Genomic DNA, 16536 nt, shown 5'->3' on the forward strand with positions numbered 1-16536 from the left:
CCAAACTTGGTAGAAGAGATAGTTCAAGTTTTAATAGGGAAGTGAACTGCAAAAAAATATGAGTAGCTAACATTTTGGGATTTTATAAAGCAGAAACATCCAGTAGATATGAATCTGAGAGATATGAAAAGGAAAACAATTTGGGAAATCATCACTAAACACATTGAACATCTGCCTTATTGAGGCATTCTCTAGTTTAAACAGACTGATTTTACTCCTTCTTCTTAGAAAGGTTTTTATTACTCTGAGCTTGTGGTGACAAAGCCATTCATTAAAATATGATTTTTGAGTGTAACAACAAGTACCTAATTCAGGAGACCTTGTTTTGCTTTTCAGTTTTCCTATTTTTTGGCTCAACATCAGTACTTTGTCTGCCCTGTGGAATATAACAGTGAAACCAACAGATTTGTGACAGAGTGTGAACCTTCAGAGCTGTTTCAAATGAAGAAGTACTCTGTGCCACCATTGCTTCAGGCTGTGTTGGGATGGGTAAGTTAAAAAAAAAAAAAGGCTTTGGCTAAAATTGAAATCATACTTCCCAGCTTAAATGGGTTTCTAAACCATTTTAGAAGGGTATCTGAATGCAGGTAAGACTTGAAGGATAAGAACTGAATTGATACCGTGACTCTCTTCATTGCTCATACAGGGGAGGTGGTCACCCAAGAGCAATTGAAATGCACTGCTGGAGTCACCCAAGGGAACCTGCCTGTGTTCTCTTTGTGCTGGAAGTGGATGACAAACCTTATTTTTGAAGAGCAACCTTTGAATTTTTGTGGAAAGTGGGCTTAGGCTTGTTAAGGCCCGAATTAGTGGCAAGCTTAAATAAGCTCATAGAACTTCATTCTGTTTTCAGCTAGTGTGTAACTGCCATTAGGAACAGACTTTTACTCTTTTCATCACCATAGCATTGTGTGTGTTATGTGTATGTATTACTTCCATGCTTAGAACTTAGAAGAACTACCAGCAATAGTTCCATGTAATGTACTCACCGACTCTTTAAAATGTGTAAGATTGAAATGCCTACAATCAAACATTCTGAAATACATTGTTAATTATTTTTCTTGCAGGAAACAGTGCATATGTACCCATTTCAGATGCACAGCTTTGCACTGTCAATATTTGCCTCATTAATTGGGCCATTTGGAGGATTCTTTGCCAGTGGATTTAAAAGAGCTTTCAAAATCAAGGTGTGTAATGAATCCTGTAAGATGGTTTTGTTTTGGTTTTCTCTTTGAATTAGATAAATTAGTGGAGTAGTGTTTGGGTTTTTTTTAAACAATTCGTTGTAGTACTTAGTGTTTCTACTAAGTTGTAATTATGTTTGAGCTGTTTTTTAGCATCAGAAGCAGGACTTAGTTTTATCAGAGAGATACATATGTGTGTGTGTGTGTGTTATTCTTCAAACTTTGCATGATCAGCATGTGACTTTAATGCTGGAAATCTAAGAATAATGTGGTTTTAGTTTGGTTGATAATTACTCTTCCAAGTCACATTGCAGAAGTGGTTTAGACAAGCAAGATGTGAGATATTATACTTGACATGAAAGGCAACCTGTAGATGCCTAAGAAGTGCTGACAGTGGTTTACCCTTCAGATTGTGGCTGGCTGTGTTTTAGCAGTGGTATTTGTGTGTTATGCAGATGCTGGTGTGTCAGGTTCACCAAAGCATGAGATGTTTGGCTGCCTTTGCCAATACGGTGCTGCCTTGTAACTAGTGTGTGTATTGGCAAATTCTGTGATGTACTAACCTCTGTTTATTGCAAGGTGTGAGCTGTTGCTTGTGGCAGTGTTGTCCCTGGCTGGTATTAAGTGGCAGTGGGAGTATGGGAAGAGGGCAGCCCCAAATTTTCTCCCGGCCTTCTTTATGTCTTGGTAGGACTGCTGTAAATCTTATCCTGTTGCTTGTCGTCATTCTTGTTGTTCTGTATGTCTGCCAGACTGGCATGTGTCTTTGCACAGAAGTGTATAAACCCCTCTGTTTGTGCTGAACTCCTGTACATGTGCTAGTATTTATCCCTCTTTCTTATGCTGGTCCAAGCAGCTTGCCCGGCACTTTGTGAGCCACAGCCCCGTGCGCTGCTGTACCTGTGAGTCCAGGGAGCAGAAGACTGTGTGTGTGAAGAAGGGATTTTGGGGGAAAATTAATGCTTCTGAAAAGCAGCACGTATTCTCAAAAGTAGTATGTTAAAAAGTAGATTCTTTTAAAACCTCTGGGCCCAAGGTGATGACCAAAGGACTGTTGGGAAGTCAAGGTTAATGTGGAATTGCTACTGAAGACAGTGTGTAGGTGAGGTTAGACACTCCATGCTTGCCCAGCACTGGAGGGCTGGTGTGGCACAGGCACAGGATGAGTTTAACTTGCTGGCAGTTGCCCCACATGACTAAGGGTTTTCACCCCAAGAGTGCACAAGTGAGCGTGGATGACTAAAAGGATGTATGAGGGTATTTTGATTGATAAAGCTGCTCTACAGACAGGATCAGGTAACACAAAAATAGTGTATCGAGCTTTGTTTGCACCAGGAATATATTTTTTTAGGTAGCAATGATTTTTTCACCACAGGGTTTTTTGATTCTGTTAAATATATTTATATTGCATGCACACATTATGGTTTTTAACTGTGGTTACCAAGAACCCAGTGAGAAAAAGGGCAGGTGACTGGGCAGGACTGGAGAGTCCTCAAGTTACTGCTTCTCTTGCAGCAAATATACATTACCTGGTAACAAGTGCTTCAGCAATACCTACCAGTAGAGGATAAAGCAATAAAGGTATTAAAGAGGAGAATTAGATTCTGGAGAGGCAAGAAACGACAGCCATTAGCTTAAGAGGCTCGCCACAAAATGAAGTATGTATAGGCACACAAGTGTTCTCAGCACTGCCACACACTTGCACCTGACCTACCGCTGTCCTCTTGTGCGATACTGTGGACAAGTTGTTTCATCTCTTCTTTTTCTTCTCACCCCCTGATTCACCTTTGTGGTTAAAAACTCCTTTAGCAAAGGAGCCTCTTGCTAACTTCTGGCTCAGTGCAGTGAAAACATAGCTTACTTGCAGCCCTAATGTGCTGCTTCCAAGTGACACATCGTTAGCGTGTTTCGTCGGAACCACTGACCATCTTTTCTTTTTTTTTTTTCCCCTCCCATCCTTCACACCCAAAAGGATTTTGCAGACACAATCCCTGGGCATGGTGGGATAATGGATCGCTTTGATTGTCAGTACCTGATGGCCACTTTTGTTCATGTCTATATCACCAGTTTCATAAGGTATGGGCTTTTTACAATGTTAACTCCTTAAGCATGTATAGCATATTTCTATAATGAATTTATAGGAGTTATTTTAGCATAGCAGAGATTGCAGTTTCTAAATATGATTTATGCAATATTTCAAATACAGAACTATTAAGAAAACATACGTCACTGCCTAGGATTTGTGTCAGGTTCAAGCTATGCCCTAATGTTTTCATGACTGCTCTGAAAGGTAACCCATGTATCCAAAATACCAGAAAGTTTTATGTAGCAGCCTACTAGCAGTTTTATTATAATTTACTGACTACAGGAAGGTATAGGATCACAGTTTCAGGCAGGAGAGTTGTGCAGCATCTGCTTTTCCTGTGCCGTTCCTTAATAGCCTGTAGGTTGCAGGACTGCAGTTCTTCCTGTAAGTTTCAGTATTTCTCAGCTGCTTGGCTTGGGATGTTTATGATGAAAATGCAATGGTTAAAGAAAGGAGACAACTTCTTAAAAATCCTGCTTATCTTTCCTGAACCGCACCAGTTTTCAAGAAGAAATCATGGGAATCACAATTCTCTTACTGTAGTCATTTTAGTTTCTAGGGCAGAGGTGGGTCAAGGAGCCAAACTGACACAAGCCCTTAGTTTTCTAAGTGCATATGATAACATGTAAATGCATATCAGCAACATATTCTTTGCTTTATATTTGGTTCATCTTAGTAGACTGTAACTAGGTGGCTAGCTAAAAATGAGGCTGATATTTAGAAAAGCTTGGTTTAATTCGCAGTTTTCTTTACTAACTTGGCCAACTTCCCATTTAGTTCAGTAGTACACAGCTTATCTGGCTGGCAACAGATACTAAACGAAAAAAGATCTGTTGATGAAAAACTCTGATACAGTGATTAAGGATGAATCAGTGAGTCTTGTCATAAGTCTTCTCAGTATCCCCATTTGACAGCAAATAGAAATGCTTTTAGTTTCTGTTCACGTTGAGCTAAGAGTATGCTCTCCCAGTAATGCTAGCTCATGCATCCTGAGGAGGTAGACTGGGAGGAATCCATAACTCGGTGTCCTCTAAAAAGGGAAGGCATTGTTTGTGCAGCAAGAGAAAAATGGAAAGCTATCTAAAAAGATTCTTCAGAGTTGCAGTCACAAAAAAACCCAAACATTTCTTTTTTTTCATTGACAGGGGTCCAAATCCCAGCAAATTACTGAAACAGCTGTTGATACTTCAGCCTGAGCAACAATTAAGTGTATATAAAACCCTGAAATCTCACCTCGTTGAAAAAGGGATTCTTCAGCCATCTCTGAGAGGGTAGTTTGTTAAAACAGAGGACTAGAAGAAAACTTCATTTACGAGAAGCCTGTGGAAAAGCATTGCAAAGGTGCACATAAATAATAGCTATAGGAAGAGTAGTTTGTGGTCTGGAAAAGGTGAATGTTTCCTGAAATGAATGTGAATACTATGACTTCTTACTAGGACACTAAAGATCTCTTACTCCTAAAATAATTCAAATGCTTACAAAGTAACAGTTCACATGCTGCGTGTTTTAGTTCCTGAGGTGGATGGGAGCAGTCTTCCTCCAGCACCCAGCCTGACAGTCTTTGTAGTTAAGGAAGAAAAATAATGAAATTCACTGTAAGTTTTTAATGAGTTACTTAAAACTGTATATCTTAAGAACACTTTTTTGGTCTCCAGTGGTTCCTGAAGTTTGAACATATGAGGCAGGCAGTAACTTCTATGTAGGCTGGTGCTGAAATTCCTGTTGGCCAGAAAACACTTGTTAGCCTGGTCAAAGTAGTACTTACAGCCTGCTGTATTGGACTACTTGTTTTTATTAAACCATTATGAAGGTTAAGCCTACCTCTGTTTTTAATTTAGCAGCTTTCTTATGAAACCATTTCATGCTTTCAAGAGAAAAGTACATTGATTGAAATATAGCTGGGCAGTTTGGGCTGTGGAACTACTATTTTTTTTGGTTAGTGTTACACATTATAAACAATTGTGTACATCCAGGAGTAGAGATTACCTGAGAAAATGGAATTCTCCTACCAGTAAACGGATCAGGGAGAATCTGGAGTTTAAGTCCTTAGTTTCCACGGCCTGGTCAGTGTCTGAAGACAGTAATTCAAGCCTTATTCCTTGTGCCTCTTAACTGCTGTGTAGAATCGGGGTATTTCCTTCTTTTTAAAAGCACTTTGAGGTCCTGAGTAAAAAGTGAAGTTTAAGTCCTATGTATAAATGTGTTTCTCAGTGAAGGCAGAAACTGTTAGCTCCTGAATGTGCACAGTGCAAGACAGGATGCATGGTTCTTCTGCTGTTATCATTTATTAAGAAGATCCTCAAGCAAGCTTGGGTAACCACAGAGGGGTTTGAATGGAGAATTTTTATAGAAAGCAGCTATTCGGTTGACTTAGGGGGTATATGAGGAGCATTAATGCTCTATAATTCTCAATCCTAGTTGTTTTATAACTTTTTTCATCATGTGACATGTCTTGATGCAAATAAAAATATGAACCTTTTTTGAAATGACAAAAATTACTCCTGTACAAAGAAAAAGCACAAATGCCAATTTTGTTTTCATATACTGTAACTTGATACAATTTCATTTTTCCAGCTCACTGTAAATAATTTCCTCCTGCGGTGAACGTACCGAGGCCACATCTCTCTGTGTGTGTGTGTGTGTGTATATATAAATTATTAAAAGATGTATGTATATATATTAAAGATTAAAATTTTAAAAGGTTGGTGCTACTTGAGGATGCAACCGTGGAAAAAATCACTTGGGTGGGTCATAAGCCATATCTATAAAATTCAAACTGCTTTTTGTTGAACACCATGTAGCTGAGACCACCGTGCACTCTGTTTTGCCCTTGGGCCATGGTACCGTGTGTATGGAAAAGCACCCATGTACATTGAACAAAATCCAGGCCTAAAGCAATTCCTGTTGATGTCAGGTATTTGACAGAATTGAATTATGTCTGACCTGGAGATTGCAGTACTGTGTTGAAAGAACACTCCAAGAGGTGAAAAATGCCACCTGCTCTTTGTCCATCAGTGGCTGTGTGACTTGGTTTGTTAATTGGAGGGAACTGAAATTCAGCTCTTACTCAGGATAGGGCATAACCTGAAGTTAAAAGGTAGCACAGCTACCTTTGGAAATGTGCTTTAAAAAGAAGGGAAGGGAAAATGAGGTGGTGACCAAAGTAGAATACCTGCAAAACTAGCTTTTAGATGAGGCTTTGGTTATGTATGGGACTTTGGTAGACATTATGATAAAACGCAGCCATACTGGAGCTAGCATATCTTTATCCTGGGTATTAAAAAAAATCTAAATATTTAAAAATTATATAGAGAATATATATATATAGAAGGGTAATTGTTACTTCAGAAACTTGAAATTTTTAGTGTACTTTTATAGCATGTATAATAAGAAAGTTAAAATATATTTTAGTATTTAATACAAAAAAGATTTGAAATTAATTGCTATCTATGTGCACGATAGAAAATTCAACACTGCAGTTCTGCTTTTCAATGTTAAAATGAAGAAGGGATGAATTGTGAACTCAGTCATCAATTTTCTAGATAGAGTAATAGCTTCCTGCTGGCTTAGGCTTGGTGTAAATAAAGCTGAGCAGTACCTGTCACTATGAAGTGACAACTACACTTGGTTACTACACAGAGCATTTACCCCACTTGCCACTTCTGTTAGTTCAAGCATTGCAACATCAGAAACAGGAAAGTCTAACTTTTTACACCAGTGCTTCTTTTCACTTACACTTTTGTCCCAAGGTGTTATAATTACCCACTGAGCAAAAAAGAAAACTGTATATTATGTAAATATTGTAAATGGTATGAGCATATAACGTCTGTTTTAGTTTGACTGTTTCAATCTTTCATTGAAACAGGCATTGTAAAAAAATAAATAAATAAATAAAATTGTGACAGAAATCCTCCAGTCTTGTATTTCCTATAGCATGCACAGTGGGTGGAGATTTCTTAACAAGAATTTATATTCCTTTACGTTATTCTTTAAATTTGTGTTCGTAATAGAAAAGCCTGCTATTAATTTCCTACCTTTTGCCCCTCAAGGCTTCAGACCATCCTTGTTTGTTGCTGAACTTGTACAATGTGTTTCATGTCTAAAGATATGCAAGCTTTTCCATCTTTTCCAAAAGGTGCTCATTTCCACAATACTGACACAGGCCTGTCAGTATTGACCGTGTGTGGTGATGATGGGGCGGCAGCTGGCAGCTACCTCTCCCCAGCTTTCCTGTTCCTTCCTTTTAAGTCTTGGATCTGAGGCCCTTCATCTCCTGCAACCTCAAACAAGCCAGGTAAGAAATGCATCTCGTTTCTAAATTACGAAGACTAACATCTGTTAAACCCTCACTATCAGCAAATCCTGCGTGTGCTACACACCTCCTCAGATTTTAGAAAACTTGTGGAGAAGCACAGAGCTTTCCTGTGGTCTGCCTCCACTTCTTAATTGTCTTCTGAGGAAAAGAAGGGGAAAGTTAGAAGTGAGTTTTCTTCTGCCAGACAGATAACATTTGGACTATTACTTGCACAGAGTCCCTTTGTCCAGATTGTACTAGTACTGGTACATAGCTGAGTTACAATTACTCTTTCTCTTGCAAATAGTTTCCCAATTATAAAATGGATATAATGGATATTCAGTTCCTTCTTTAGCAGTTTGAAGTTGCATGAACTGAGGCACAAGTCCTGTATCTGACAGGAATCAGGATCACCCATAAAGTATCATTTAGGTTGAAAATGCCTTTGAGATCACAGAGTCAAGCCATAAACCCAGCACTCCAAGTCCTCCATTAATGTACTGCTGAATACTAAAGACACTATGATTTGTTCATGGCATACATATTGCACCCCGACTTCCCAACACTGATGCTTGTTCTGTGAATTACAGGGACATGTTTAACTCTCTAAAGGAAGAGGTGAGAAAGACTGGTATTATTAGGATTTTGTTAGCACGAACATACTGTTTGCAAGCGAGTGTGAAAAGGCAACATATTTTCATAGGGCAGCCAAGGTGTAAAGCTTCAGCTCGGTTTAATTGCCACCAATTGACCTGCACTTGCCTGTGTGGACATGCAATAGCAGCAGTTTGCTTCCTTGAGTGGTTGCCGCTCCTGTGTGAAGTGACTGGGCCAGCTGCCCCTGGCTCAGCAAGGACTCGAGTTTTGCACTAATCCCACACACAGCTTTCACAGCAAGAGGCTGTGTTTTCGCTTCTACTGTTAGGACCCTCCTCTTTGATTGCAGGAAATTAAATACTTGTGCTATCTGGCAGAAATCGTGCACACCTCTAATGAAAACATACCAAGAGCCCCAATTGCTCAATTGTGGTTTATATTACCTACCGAACTGTGGCTTATCATTGGGGGTTGTATGTACTTGAAGGGTGTGTTAAGCTCTGCAAACTTTGACCTTGTTTCTGGTCTGACAAAATATGATACAAACATAGCCTATCCCAGAACAGTCAGAAGCAAGCTCTGCCAGACTCCCTGCTGTGCCATGTCCAGCTGCACCAAAACAAGTATTAGGAATAAATAAAAAGATGTTCTTGCAAAGTTTGCAGTATGGTTGCATTTGGTGGTGGGAAGTGTTCAGTGGTCAGTTACAGAGAGGTGCAGTTTGCCCAGAAACAAGGGGATCTATCAGCAGCAACGGATCAATAACCTCCATTTTGAAAATGCTGGGGACCCTTCCCTAAATGGGGGTCACATTGTAGGCGTGTCGGGAAGGCTGTAACTCAGCCAATGGGAGTACCCTCCCAGCAGGGGAGGCCTGATCCCTCTCACTGCCTGTCTTGCTGAAGCCTTGTGTGAGTCTGTGTGTGAGCAGTTGCCTGCGCTGGGTCGCTGGAGAAGTCAGGGCTTTCCCTTGGTACAGATCTCCCTAAGACCCCACCTGAGTAAGAGACCAGGCTCTAAGCCTGGCCGGACCTCAGTCAAGGAGCACAAACAACTTTTTCTAGTGGAACTGTTGCACTTGGGGAGCTTGTAGCACACACCAGGTAAATTAACATGGGTTTTATGTGCTGGAGGAGAAAAACATGTTTATCTTGAACACAGCCAGAGGGAGACCAACTCTAAGAGACTCATAAGCAGAAAATGAAGGTGGGGTGCTGCTGTTCCTGAGCAAGTCCTTGGCCAGCACAGGGGTGAAACCCTGAAAACAGTTTGTTTAGGGAGACACTAGGGCAGTGCAGAGGAAACATGAGAGGCGATGGCCTGGGCTGAGCGAGTGTGAACCAGGGTACCCATGCCATATGGCCAGGCAGCAACTCTCTCAAGGCATCAGCCCATTGAAAGAAAACCAGGATTTCTTGCAAAAGGACCTCCTGGAAGCATAAGATTTCAGTCACACAGAATCACAGAATCATGAGGGTTGGAGGGGAACTCTGGAGATCATCTAGTCCAACCATTTTGCCAAGGCAGGGTCATCTGGAGTAGATTGCATATGAATGCATCCAGGTGGTTTTGGAATGTTTCCAGAGAGGGAGAATCAACAACTTCCCTGGGCAACCTGTTACAGGGCTCTGCCACCCTCAGTGTAAAGACGTTCTCCCCCATAGTGAGGAAAAACTCCTCAAGAAATGCCCCTCTCTCATTTTTCTTCAATAAAACTCTCAATTTAGCCTATTTAACTGAGTTCTGTGCACACCAGCAATGGATACAAAAATAAAAGTCTCTGAAAAGGTAAAATTTTAAATTTCTGAGGATATTTTTATTACCTCTAAGTAGGTGACAGCTACTGTAGGTATAGGAGCTACCAGCAACATGAAGCGCCTGAGGAGAGCCTGGGCCAGGCCTCGTCCTTCCATGGGGACAGGCTGCCACCACTCCCTGGCCAACAGAGCTTGCAGAGCACCAGGAGCCACCTGGTGGCACTCAACCATTGTGCCAAGCAAGATGGAGCCTCTGCAGGAACTGGAGATGAGTGGCCAGGCCCGCCTGAAGCTCAGGTTCTGTGGAGCAAAGATGCCCTGCCATGGCAGCAGGACAGCCTGGAGGGGAAGGAGGTCTCACAGCAGGAGGACGAGAACCACCTTGCCTCCCTTACGTGGCTTGATGACAGACCTGGACAGGATGGGATGGCATCAGATGAAACAGGGGGATGAGCTTCCCTCTGCCTGGGGCCACCTGCTGCATTGCACTGCTGCAGCCCCATCATTTACAACAGCCCTGTCCCAATAGCTTATAGTTGTTCTATCTGGTTGAGCTATAGGAATGAAGGCCTAGAAGGTTTTTCTAAAGTTTCTCATCTCTGCAGTGGAACAGGTGCACTCGCAGCAGGGTGTGGGGTGAGCTGTCGGGGCTTTGTGATGCAGGGCTGCCTTGTGCCCAGAGACCACAGTGACACAGCGGCCAGCCCCCCTGGCCGTGGGGGGATTGAAGGAGCCCTGGGCTGTCCAGTGCCAGGAGAGCAGCTCCTGCAGGAGGCAGCATCTCCCCTGGGTGCTTTGGCATGTCTGTGCCAGAGGATTCCAAAAACAGACATGGAGAAGGTTTGCGAGAATGCAAATTCCCAGCCGCTCGAGGAGAGCCTGGAGACAAGGCGCCAAGTGAGGGATGGGGCAAGAGGGAGAGGCTGCTGGTGGGAAAGGGTTGGGACAGGGCTTGCTGGCATTGGGGGATGCTGTGCCAAGGCAGCTGCCTCTGTGCCATACCACCTCCTCCATTTCCTTCCCGCAGGTGAGCAACACCCAGCAACATGCAGCGCCTGAGGAGAGCCTGGGCCAGACCTCATCCCTCCATGGGGACAGGCTGCCACCACTCCCTGGCCAACAGAGCTTGCAGAGCACCAGCAGCCACCCAACCACTGCACCAAGCAAGGTGGAGCCTCCGCAGGGGTTAGAGAGGAGCCGCCGGGCCCGCTCCCAGCTCAGGGCTTCATATGGCAAAGCCAACCTGCCATGGCAGCTGCACAGCCTGGAGGAGAAGGAGGTCCCACAGCAGGAGGGCCAGGACCATCTTGCCTCCCTGATATGGCTTGATGGTAGAGCCGGGCAGGTAATTGCTGAGGATGGGATGGGATGGCATTAGAAGGGACACAGGGATGAGCCTCCCTCTCCTGGGGCCAGCCACTGCACTGCACCGCTGCAGCCCCATCATCTCCCACAGCCCTGTCCCAGCAGCTCCTGCTGCCAGCTGCCTGGCACGCATTTGCTGGGGGTAACCAGGAGACCTTGACAAAGCACAGAACCACAGAATCCTTAGGGTTGCAAGGGCCCTCTGGAGATCATCCGCTCCAACCTCCCTGCCAAGCCTCAGGCTCACCTGAGGCACGTCACACAGCAATGCATCCAGGGAGCTTTAGAATGCCGATGGAGATGGAGATTCCAGCACCTTCCTGGGCAGCCTGTGCCAGTGCTCTGCCACCCTCAGTGTCAAGAAGTTCGTCCTCCTCACGTTGAGGGAGATCTCCTCAAGAAATGTCCCTCTCTCCTTTCTCATCTGCCAGGGAAACCCAAAGTTGGACATTGAGAAGCCAGAGCTGACAGGCCTGGAGGGACTGGAAGCCATCCTAGGCCAGCAGAAGGTGCTGGAATGGCTTGAAGCCCATTTCCCCACTGAGACCTGGACCTTGGCCACAAAGGGTGAAGACTGGGACTACACGATTGACAAAGGGCTGTCCCGTGGGCTGCGGCAAAAGGACCTCGAACATCCAGTGTCTCCAGCTCCACCTGGTCCCAACAACACCAAGGATGAGCCAGCCATGTACCAGAGTCCAGTGCTGCCTCAGTGGGGACAGGCCTGGCCCAGCCGTCCCAGAGAGCAGCAGCCAGGCCAGGCCAGCACTGCCACAACCACCATCACTGGCTATGCACTGCAGGCTCTTCCCTGGGAAGAGCCCTTGGTGCCGGCGCTGCAGGCAGGAGCTTACCTGTTGCCCGCACAACCCCTTGGCCATGGAGCTCCTTCTCCCGCGGCTACTGACGGCCCGGCGCGACAGCAGCAACGCTCCCTCTTCGGGAGGGTGCTCAGGGCTGTGTGCAGGCTGTTCCTTGGAACCTGTGTGCCACCAGAGCAGGAGCAGCAGCGCCGGGCTGCCAGCGCCAGGAAGGTGCCCGGAGGCGACCGTGCTGAGCCTCGGCAGTGTCCAGCTGAGAGCGCGGCACAGGGAGGCACCCGAGCCATGGCTGCAGGGACGGCGCCTCAGGCATTTGGCTGCTGCCCCAAGCGCACCCTGCCAGACTGGGCTTACCCAGTGATTCCTGTGACCAGCCTATGATTCCCCTAGAGACACCTTAGGACTGAGGCTGGTTCACATTTTTATCACAGTTTGACAATAGATAGATAGATTATATAGATTATAAGACAGACAGATAGATGGATAATAGGTAGATAGATAAATAGATAGACATCAATAAATTATAATTTTTTTTCAATAAAAACTTCAATATCACCCAAATTCCTGAGTTGTGTGCATACGAACAAATGGATTCAAATACGAAACGCTGAGATGAAGTCCATTTGTAAATTCCAGAGGGCATTTTTATTACCTTTAAGCAGGTGACAGCTACTGCAGGTAGAAGAGCTCTCATTCCTCTGGTCCTTATGTCTGTCTAAGATATAAGAATCATAAAATAGAATGGTTTTCTGTAGTTTCTTAGATCTGCAGACCCAGGGTTTCACTGAACAATATTGGATGTCTTTCCCTGCCTTTTCAACCAGAAGCCATATCCTTCTTCTTGGAAGTCAGTGAGTCACTTGCCACCAGCACTGGCAATGATGCGAGGGAATACAAAATAACATCAGGCTACGGCCACGTCTCCTCAACTACACCACTTCATGGCTAATGGAAAAAAACTAAGCCTTTCTTTCATGGCAGGAACCAGGACAGTTGTGCACATTCAAAAAAGGTATTCAAAGACAAAAAGGGGAGATATAGTCCCTGTTTAAATTTCAGAGGATATTTTTTATTTCCTCTGAGCAGGCCAAAGCTACTGCAGCTAGAAGAGCTCTCTTGCTTATAGTTCTTCTATCTGGTTGAGCTATAGGAATGAAGGCCTAGAAGGTTTTTCTGAAGTTTCTTGTCTCTGCCATGGAACACCTGCACTGGCAGCAGAGTGTGGGGTGAGCTGTCAGGCCTTTGTGATGCAGGGCTGCCTTGTGCCCAGAGACCACAATGACACGGCGGCCAGCCCCCCTGGCTGTGGGGGGATTGAAGGAGCCCTGGGCTGCCCAGTGCCAGGAGAGCAGCTCCTGCAGAAGGCAGCATTTCCCTGGGTGCTTTGGCACATCTGTGGCACTGAATGTCAAAGACAGACATGGAGAATCTTTTGGAGAACACCAAGTCCCAGACCTTCAAGGGGCTGCTGAGCCTGGTGAAGAGGTGCCAGGTGTGGGACGGGGCAGGAAGGAGAGGCCTGTGGGATGAGGCACTGGGGGGACACTCTGCCAAGGCAGCTGCCTCCATCTCATGCCTCCTTCTCCTCTTCCCACAGGTGGGCCACAGGCAGCAAGATGCAGCACCTCGGGACAGCCAGCACAAGGCCTCATCCCTCCATGGGGACAGGATACCACTCATTCCCTGCTCACAGGGCTTGCAGGATGCTGGGAGGCAGCCTCCACAGGGGCTGGAAAGGAGAGGCCGGGCTCGCCCCAGGCGCAGGGCTCCACGGAGGAATGCCTTCCTGCAGTGGCAGCAGGGCACCCTGGAGGAGAACTCGTGCAGCAGGGATGTGAGGAGTGGCTTGCAGCCCTGACATGGTCTCAGCTGGTCTCAGCTGCTTAATGACACAGACGGTCAGGTGAGGGCTAAGGACAGGATGGGATGGCATGGGACAGGATGGGAGGAGGGAATGAGCCTCCTTCTGCCTTGCACCAACCACTGCACCACACCACTGCTGCGCCATCACCTCCTGCAGCCCTGTCTGTTATGACCTGGGTGAGAATAACCCAGGTTCTTGCTAATAGGTCTCTTAGGGAGGAGAATTTGGTTGCAATGGAAATCAGATATGTAGATATTTTGGTTATTATTATCCATAGTAATATAGCAATATGAAAGCATAAAGATATTACTCAAGAAAATGTATAAAGGAAAGGAAAGAAAGAGAGAAAGACAGAGAGAGAGAAAAGAGTTCACAGTCACCACCTATGGGTCTGTGATGAGCCTTGATTGTTGCAATTTAGTTGTCCAGTGGTTGAAGTGATGGTTGCAGTCCGGATCCATTGGATGGTGGGGGAAGAAGCCCTCGAAACACAATACCTTTAGGTTCAGGAGGGAAGGCCCTGGCATCTCCCCTACAGGGGAGTTCACACTGTCTCTTTCGTCAGACTTTGGATCTGTTGCCACACTTTTTGGGTCATGGTGGAAGGCCTCAGGGATAGGTCTGGGAGGCACTTGGGGGTCTTTGATGGTTTATGACCCCTGCTCAGCTGCCTCTCATGTCGTCAGCGCAGTTGAGCCAGTAAAACCCCATCAGACCTTCCTCAGGGGCAGGGGGAGAGTTTTACAACTGAGCAGAGGATAATTGCCACTAGAAACAGCACCATCTTGTCTTTGCAGTGTTTGAGCCTCCCCCTGCCCACCAAAATCAGCCAGAGCTGATTTTCAACATGGCTGTTGAGAATGGCTTTCTTAGTAGATACATTCTTATCCCCACAGGCTTGTGTACTTCCCTTTAGATCTGAGATATCTGGACAATAGTACCACCTTTATCTTATCTCAAGTTCCCTTTAAGTGGCTTAACTCACAGACCAGTTCCCCTCAGAAGGCATCTTTGGGGAGGGTGGGCTTTGGTGGTCGAAGATGAGCAGTTTCTCTTTGCATAGTTTGCTACAGTGGACAAAATTCCTTTGGTGATTTTAACAATGTTTAAGCCATTAACTGTAACATTTCAGTCTCTCACACCACTCTATGGCTTAAACATTTTAACAAAGTGTTTCTTTCCTAGGAACGCCTCCTCAGTTTACAGGTTGTCCACGAAGATGATGAAGATTGATAGAAAGAAAAGACAAGAACAGGAGAAGCAATAAAATGAGTGATCATACAGTGCATAATGACTATCCCAATCATTAAAAATGCAAATCTAGTTGAAATTATTAACCCAATTCTCATTTGTTACTGTCCCCATCCCATGAATCCCAAGGATCGGAGTCTTCTTTAATGGGTAGTGGGTGTGAGGGATTCCATAATACTGTGTCTGTTGGATGTGGGCCCAAAATGTTTTGACATTAGCCATAGAATCACATATTGGATCCTGATTGGGCCACAGGCAGCAACATGCAGCACCTCAGGAGAGCCTGGGCCAGGCCTCATCCCTCCATGGGGACAGGCTGCCACTGCTCCTCAGCCAACAGAGCTTGCAGGGCACCAAGAGCCACCCAACCATTGTGCCAAACAAGATGGAGCCTCCGCAGGGGCTGGAGAGGAGTGGCCAGACCCTCCCCGAGCTCAGGGCTCTGTGGAGCAAAGATGCCCTGCCATGGCAGCAGGATAGCCTGGAGGGGAAGGAGCTCCCACAGCAGGAGGGCAAGGAGCAGCTTGATTTCTTGACACAGTCTTGGTGGCTTCATGACATACCCAGGCAGGTGCATGCCAAGGACAGTATAGGATGGCATGGGATGGGATAGAATGGAACGGGACAGAGGGATGAGCCTCCCTCTCTTGGGGTCAGCCACTGCACTGCACTGCTGCACCCTATGGGTAAAAGGCATGTCTGGTCATACACCAGTATGTGGCCTAGGATGAACTGAAAATTTTGAGGCCAGAAGAGTATCTGGAGTATCTTAAGTGCTTTTGTTGCCAACTGCTTAATGTCTGTATCAGACACAGGACACTCAGGTGAGGCCTTTGTCAGATTGAATGCATCCCGTTTCATCATTTACCTTTTCCTCTCTAACTGTTGCTCTCCCTTTTTAGTCTGTAAGACTCAAACAGGGTAAATAACAAGTGTTTATCACCTGCAAACAGGCTGACTTTGCGGACCCCGGTTTTTCCTTTCACTCCCACTGAACTTGTTTTTTCCTCTCTTTTGAACAAAGCAGACCGCATGGTCCAAAGAGGCATATTCCACTTTTTCCACAAGCATTTCACCAGGCACCTACACACCAAGTAGCAGGACCTAAAACTTCTCCTGGTCGGGCCGCGGTACCACTAGGGGTCCCCGCTGCCCGCGCATCCCGCCGCATCCCGCCGCGTCCCACTGTCCCGCCCGGCGAACCAGGATGTGCTGCGGGAGGACGGGCCTGGCGGTTCCCCAGCGGCGGGCGGAGAGAGGGATCGGTCCCTGCGTCTGCAGGGGACACAAACGCGGCGGGGACTGCCGCCCCGGGCA

General features: G+C 45.6%; 2 protein-coding genes across 2 annotated transcripts in view; both read left to right on the forward strand.

Annotated features, from left to right (window-relative positions):
• Nucleotides 1-7165, forward strand: part of CDS1 (CDP-diacylglycerol synthase 1) — a 32734-nt gene extending 25569 nt beyond the window's left edge. The window contains exons 10-13 of the mRNA XM_029959576.1: nt 337-489; nt 1068-1187; nt 3157-3260; nt 4416-7165. Coding sequence (XP_029815436.1) covers nt 337-489; nt 1068-1187; nt 3157-3260; nt 4416-4545 — 507 coding nt within the window. The 3' untranslated portion in view covers nt 4546-7165. The remainder of the gene's footprint in view (nt 1-336; nt 490-1067; nt 1188-3156; nt 3261-4415) is intronic.
• A 3503-nt stretch (nt 7166-10668) lies between these two features.
• On the forward strand, nt 10669-12485 carry LOC108639814. Its single transcript, XM_018073355.3, has 3 exons — nt 10669-10815; nt 10946-11263; nt 11715-12485. The coding sequence occupies exons 1-3, from the start codon at nt 10750-10752 to the stop codon at nt 12483-12485; spliced, it is 1155 nt and encodes a 384-aa protein (XP_017928844.1). The 5' UTR covers nt 10669-10749.
• The last annotated feature ends 4051 nt before the right edge of the window (nt 12486-16536 follow it).

This window comes from Manacus vitellinus, unplaced genomic scaffold (assembly GCF_001715985.3).
Source record: "Manacus vitellinus isolate BGI_N305 unplaced genomic scaffold, ASM171598v3 scaffold_0_pilon, whole genome shotgun sequence".
NCBI lineage: Eukaryota > Metazoa > Chordata > Aves > Passeriformes > Pipridae > Manacus > Manacus vitellinus.

Excerpts from the sequence above, each read along its gene's own strand:
- LOC108639814 (XM_018073355.3), top strand. The coding sequence starts at position 10,750 with ATGGAGAAGGTTTGCGAGAATGCAAATTCCCAGCCGCTCGAGGAGAGC. Across the intron at positions 10,816-10,945 it reads GCCTGGAGACAAGGCGCCAA|GTGAGCAACACCCAGCAACA; the intron begins GTGAGGGATGGG and ends TCCTTCCCGCAG. Across the intron at positions 11,264-11,714 it reads TTGATGGTAGAGCCGGGCAG|GGAAACCCAAAGTTGGACAT; the intron begins GTAATTGCTGAG and ends CTCATCTGCCAG.